Source organism: Rhagoletis pomonella, unplaced genomic scaffold (genome assembly GCF_013731165.1).
Source record: "Rhagoletis pomonella isolate Grant_MI unplaced genomic scaffold, Rhpom_1.0 Rhpom_scaffold_00011, whole genome shotgun sequence".
Classification (NCBI taxonomy): Eukaryota; Metazoa; Arthropoda; class Insecta; order Diptera; family Tephritidae; genus Rhagoletis; species Rhagoletis pomonella.
This window is the reverse complement of record NW_023458565.1, coordinates 6,507,142-6,513,346: the sequence shown is the minus strand read 5'-3', so window position 1 is coordinate 6,513,346 and position 6,205 is coordinate 6,507,142. Positions and strand designations below refer to the sequence as shown.

The 6,205-nt window shown below is 34.1% G+C and overlaps 1 protein-coding gene across 1 annotated transcript in view; it reads right to left on the bottom strand.

The window, feature by feature from the left end:
• Positions 1-5,957, bottom strand: part of LOC118747330 (gustatory receptor 5a for trehalose-like) — a 9,895-nt gene extending 3,938 nt beyond the window's left edge. The window contains exons 1-3 of the mRNA XM_036481370.1: positions 5,811-5,957; positions 5,443-5,511; positions 4-195 (exon numbers count right to left, since the gene is read on the bottom strand). Coding sequence (XP_036337263.1) covers positions 4-195; positions 5,443-5,511; positions 5,811-5,880 — 331 coding nt within the window. The 5' untranslated portion in view covers positions 5,881-5,957. The remainder of the gene's footprint in view (positions 1-3; positions 196-5,442; positions 5,512-5,810) is intronic.
• Between the last annotated feature and the right edge of the window lie 248 nt (positions 5,958-6,205).

Sequence of the window (6,205 nt, the reverse complement as noted above, 5' to 3'; positions counted from 1 at the left end):
TACCGATGTTTCTCACATCCAGCACACCTTTTACGACCATATTTACGGTTAGTCCGGTATCAGCGATAGTAATCAATGTATACAATATGCAATACCAGGTACGAAAGCTCTTCCAGCAAAAAGATAATCCTTTCGGCGTGTCAGCAAGTATGCCACGCACTGGCATCAGACAGAAGCACTGAGCAATAACAAGCACTAAAATTAAATAAATTTCATTTATTCGTATTTATGTACATGCATAGGTACATATTGATGGTACTCTGCAATAACGATACAACTCCAAAGCTAAGGTTAAAACCCTTTCTACTGTTAAGAGGCTCATGTCTCTCATCCTTGCCTAATCCATGTTTAATCCTTACCAAAGTAACAGCATTAAAAGCTTTTTTGGAAGTTTGTCGCTATTGCAGAGAGCCAACGATATGTGCAACTAATCTACACAAAGTATATAAATGGTGGGTTAGGTGCGTAAATATGAATATTGGAAAAGAGCTGTACGTAATAAAATGTTATGTGCGTCAAAAATTTTACATTGGCTATAAATGCGAATTATGTTTGTACGAGTACTTTAAGGGCTTGTCGTAATCCGAAACGCAAACAAAATTTTAAAATTTTACGCACATTTTAGCATATGCTCATAGGCAAACACATACATAAATAGCTACACATTGACGAGCTAACATGTATGTACTGCAACCCTGCAGTGAAAGCCGGTTTTACTGAATTGTAAGCCCACTAGTTAATTTTTCCATACCAGCAATTGATGCTGTAATACGAAATCAAAATTTGTATGTTATTTATCTACACCGACTGGTAGAATAACTAGTAACTAGCGTCAATCCAGTTGACAGAGAAGTCTAGGCAACAACGCCAAGCGGACTCTAAACTGCGAATCGATGGTCTCCATGCGACTCCACGACCAACATTCGCTAGAAGACAAATTAATTGCGACTTTATTTTGGGTTTGGCCATTTTACGATTTTACTTAGACAATCGAAAGTCGAAAAGCCCGTCCATTAGTGGACAGCTGAATAAGGTTGCCTACGAACTTAATCCAATAAAGCAGGAAGAAAAAAATTAACAAAAATAAATTCTGTTTCACAGAGTTTTGTAGCCAAATGCAAACAGTTGAAATTAACAAGCCTCTGCTCCTAATGGTATTTTGAATATTTCCATTAAAACCGAGGCAGACAAATCCCCGTTAGCAGTCTCAAAAGTGGGCATCACCGGAGAAAAATTGAATAGATTTTTAACGAAAATGGTAAAAAGTGGATTTCGTGTGCTAATGAAGCATTGCTTTTTGCGTAAAAAGTCCTTTAGTAAAACCAAGCAAAGCCCTAATATATACTATGGCGATTCCGAACTATCAAATTCAAGGATTTTAAAAGTAGTTTAGTGAGTTCTGTCGTAATCGTACCATCCCAAGTATCGAACGTTCTGATCGCCCAAACGAGATCATCGCGCCAGAGATTGTCGATAAAATCTTTGAAATAATAGCCATCATCGATTCGCCACTTCTCAGCTCGCTATGTTCCGGTCCCTTAAAGAAGAATTTTACATGTGACAACAATAACAAAGATAGCTAGCACGGATAGACGATAGCGAGTCGCTAACTGTTGGCGAATCGATGACGGCTAATATTGGAGGACCGGATATTGAAAGTGTGTGTGTTGGCTGAGTCTTTAAGGATCTCAACTTAGTGGGTGTATCAAACCTTACGTGAATATTTTGGATATGAAAATGGTATCTCAGCGCGATGGGGCCCGCGCTTTTTCACACAATATTGAAAATTTTATGTCATGTCATGAAAATATAACATACTTATGAGAAATGCCATCTGTGTGAAAATAGTGTAAAGACAAATAAGCGCGGGCTGCTGAGATAAGACTGTCTTAAACACTTATGTGTATGTAAGTAAATTTACCAAATTTTATTTCTGAATGCCATCCGTTAAGGGCTACTGCAAATTAAAGTCTCATCAACATAACAGACACTACATCTAGCAGAAAAATAATAATATACATCATATGCCAGATAAAATACAAGAAAGAGATATTTGCATGAAACAAAAAGTATCGATTTATAAAAAATAATTACAAAACATTTACATATATTCGAAAATATATAAAGACTTGCAGCGAAATCTATAATTTTCTGTAAGCTGGATATAAGAAGCAACTTTTTTACCAAAAGTTGTTATTTCGATGAAATATATATTTTTTTGTGTTACATTTCAAATCGCAGCTGCGGGCGAAAACCAATTCACCCATGAGCACAAGTAGATGAGATGTGTGGAGTGCAAATTAAAAAAAAAAATCTCTTGTCTTGCACATCTTGTCATTACGAATCTAGAGTAGACAGACTTAAAGAAAATTTCTTTGACGAGATTAAGTAAGAATTACCTACATACATGCATATGTATCAATAATATACAAATCGACTCGTTGTGTGTGTATGTATATTAGGGCGGGTCCATTAGTATGGTAGATTATTTCGACTACGCGCGTATAGCACAGAAAGACTCTACGAGTAATTCTAAGCGAATTTGTCGAAGAAAAATTGGTCTAAAATATATTTGGAGTTTGCCAAATTGCGAAAATAGGTTTCTGAGCATTTTGCTGTAGTGTCGCAAAAATGTGCTAAAATTTTGTATAAAAAACATGCTATAAGTACGGTATGCAGAATCCATTTTTGCAATTATCTTTTCCTTAAAACTTCCACCGTGCCCTCTGGCGAAAATTTTCACATTTTCTTCGAAACCCTTTTTTCGCAATTTGGCAAACTCCAAACTGATTTTAGACGAATGGTTTCTTCAGCAAATTTGCTTTGAGTTTAACGTAGGATCCTCCTATGCTATACGCAAAAAATAAATAGACCTGCCCTAATGTATGTACATTAGACTGCATCACCAAAAAAGTTGAAGTTGTTCCGCCGGGATTACATAACCTATTATATTTTAAGGCGTCCACTAAAATATTTCGGAAAAATATTAACATTTACGTGAGCTGGACCGACTTGAAAATATCTCCAAAAATTTAGTTTTTTATTAATAAAAAGTTTTTGTAAATATATTTTGAAAAAAATTACCTCAAATGACTAAACAGTTTAAGCTTAAAAAATCTGCATAAAAATGTATTAAAAACATTTTCTATGGAATAATAATAATGAGATTTTCGAAGCTGTTTTTTTTTTAATTTTTTCAAAGATTGATTTACGAAAAACTTGAATAACTGGGCCAAAACTATTCTGATTTTGACTTATGGGATCTCAGTAGAAAGGTATTTTCCCACTGTTTTTACTACTGTCCAAAAAAGAAGTCAGTCGTGTACCATTTTTCTTTTTTTTTCAAACACCAACACATCTTATTTCGAGTTTGAATGACGTTTGTGAGAAAATACCTTTGCAATGATACCTCACAAGTCTAAATCGGAAGAGCTTAAATTCAGTTATTCAAGTTTTTCTTATACCAATCTTTGAAAGAAGTTAAAAAAAACAGCATCAAAAATGTCATTATTACGATTCCGTTCAAAATTTTTTAAGAATATGTTTATGCAAATTTCTCAAGTTTAAATCGTTATTTGAAGGGATTTTTTCAAAAAAAAACCTTTAAGAAACGATTTTTATTCATAAAAAACTACATTTTTGGAGGTATTTTCAAATCGGTCCAGCTCACGTAAATCTTAATATTTTTTCGAAAAATTTTGGTAGAAGTCTTAAAATATACTAGATTTTATTATTCTGCCGGAAAACTCGCAACTTTTTTTGGTGATGCAGTCTAATGTACATACATGTATGTGTTTACCAATGTTTGCACTATCTGTCTCTGCTGCTGTATTTATTTGTGACTTAAGTAGAGCAAATCGTTTTCGTAGTCTGAAATTTTTCTTTAAGTGAGTACAAATGTGTGTATATGAAAATTGTACCTACATCAATGTCAATTTCAATCTGATATGACACTTTGGCATCTATTTCACATAATTCGCTGGCTATGCATGCGAAATAAAAAAATCTTAGGAAACTTTATAGATTAAATTTTAAATAACCATGCTTTAATGATTTAATATCGCAAGTATTGAAAGGGTCATCTGAGAGGGTTACATTTTAATGCAGGGTTTATTTAAGGTCAATTTTAACTTTTTTTACATACAAAATTTCTTTAAAGAACGACAGAAGAAGACAAGTGATTGAAAGGGATAGAAAACTTCTTATGGTTGATTTTTTTAGCTGATATATTTCAGTAAAAAGTAAAATTTCCCTTACTAAATTCAAGTAGAAAATAACAAAAATGCATTTAATGTTTAAACAATTCAAATAAATGGGATAAACTTAATTACAAATTAATATAATTTTGTATGAATTTATGTAAACACAAAAAAAGAAAACAAGTAAGAAAGTCTAAGTTCGGGCGGAGCCGAACATTAAATACCCGGCGCAAGAATTAAATATATGTTGTTCACCTTTCCGAAAGCTACCGCTAGATGGTAAGCCGGGGTTTATCAATTTTGAGTAAATTAGCGTCCTTAAATTTGGAAATATTGAAGTTTCAAAAATATCTGAAATTTACCGTTATATGAAAAGCGGCCGTAATTTTAGTCCGATTTCAACAATTTTCAGCGTTTTGCTTCTATGTGGCAAGTACAATAACCACATCGAGTTTGGTACAAATTGGTAGAACTGTTACCGAGATATATATATATGATCATAAGTGGGCGGTGCTACGCCCATTTTCCAAAATTTTATCATAAACGTATTTCTTGGTAAAGAATTGTTGCAAGCATCAATTTTGTATACACTAGCTTCAATATTTACCGATTTATCGAAGATTTCGTATTTCTCTAAATTACCGTTATATGTGGTGTGGGCGTGGTTATTGTCCGATTTTAAAAATTTTCGGCCATTTCGTAGGCTATGTCAAGGCCACAAATTGTGCCAAGTTTGGAAGAAATTGGTGCAGCGGTTACCAAGATATACACATGTAACCATAAGTGGGCGTGGTTACGCCCATTTTCCAAAAGTTTATAATATTCTTATTTTTCGTCTAAAAGTTATTGCAAATATCAATTTGGAGTGAATAATCTTCAGTAGTTACTAAAATATCCCAGTTTTCGTATTTCTGAAAATTACCGTTATATGGGAGGTAGGCGTGGTTATTGTCCGATTTTGTCCATTTTCAATACCATCCGTCCTACGGCAGAAAGAAGTGCTCGTACTAAGTTTCGTTGAGATATCTCAATTTTTACTCGAGTTATCGTGTGCACAGACGGACGGACGGACAGACAGTCACCGCTTAATCGATTTCTCTTTTCATTCTAATCATTTATGTATACATTTGTCTATATCTATCTCGATTCGTTTTGCCTGTTACAAACAACCGTTATGTGAACAAAGTTATAATACCCTTGTGCACAAGTGCGCTCGGGTATAAAAATTTAATAATTAACTCACCCGGTCCAACCGCCTCATGAAAGCTGCCATTATGCAGGAAATCGGTGCGTGTACCGCGTCGGATGCCACCTAAAATGGAAAAAGTCATTTCATGTAATAAAGAAGATGTAACAGAGGGGGTAATCGTATAAATCTTAAGTGTTTCCAGTGAGCACGCGCAGTAAAATTGAGCCAAAGTGAAATCGTAAAATTTCCATTTTTTTTAACTGTTTCTTTTTCTCAACCCTTCTTTTCTGCTATTACTTTGGGCAAATTGGCCAGACTGCTATGTTTGTATGTATGTATTAACAGGATTTTTGTCGCATTGCTTGTGTAATCTGAATAAACAATTAAATTTTTTTTAGCAGAAAAAGTATTTTTTAACTTACGGGTTTTCCAGTTTCGACACGTTTCCTCCTTATACGCTTCCTTCGTCTGCTGCTCGCTTTCTTTATTCATTAAAATTGTGGTTTGCCTTTGTGACGGTTTGCGCTTCAAATGTATAGTTCTGCTAATTATATGAAGACGTCTTCGACAAGATTGCAGTTGACTAATTTTGTTATAAGCGTTGAAGGCACTTCCAAGGGATTTGTTTAGCAGAATTTATAAAGTGTAAACAGAAAGAAAATGTTTGACCAAATTAAGTGTGTATATTAGAAAGTATTAAGTATCATTTAAGTAGATGTGGCTAACAATTATTAATAATTAAAACCACGGACTACATGGTATGAACGCTGAAGCTGCTCTTCCCTTTGTTGGAGGTCAGCGCTTACAGCCATCTGAA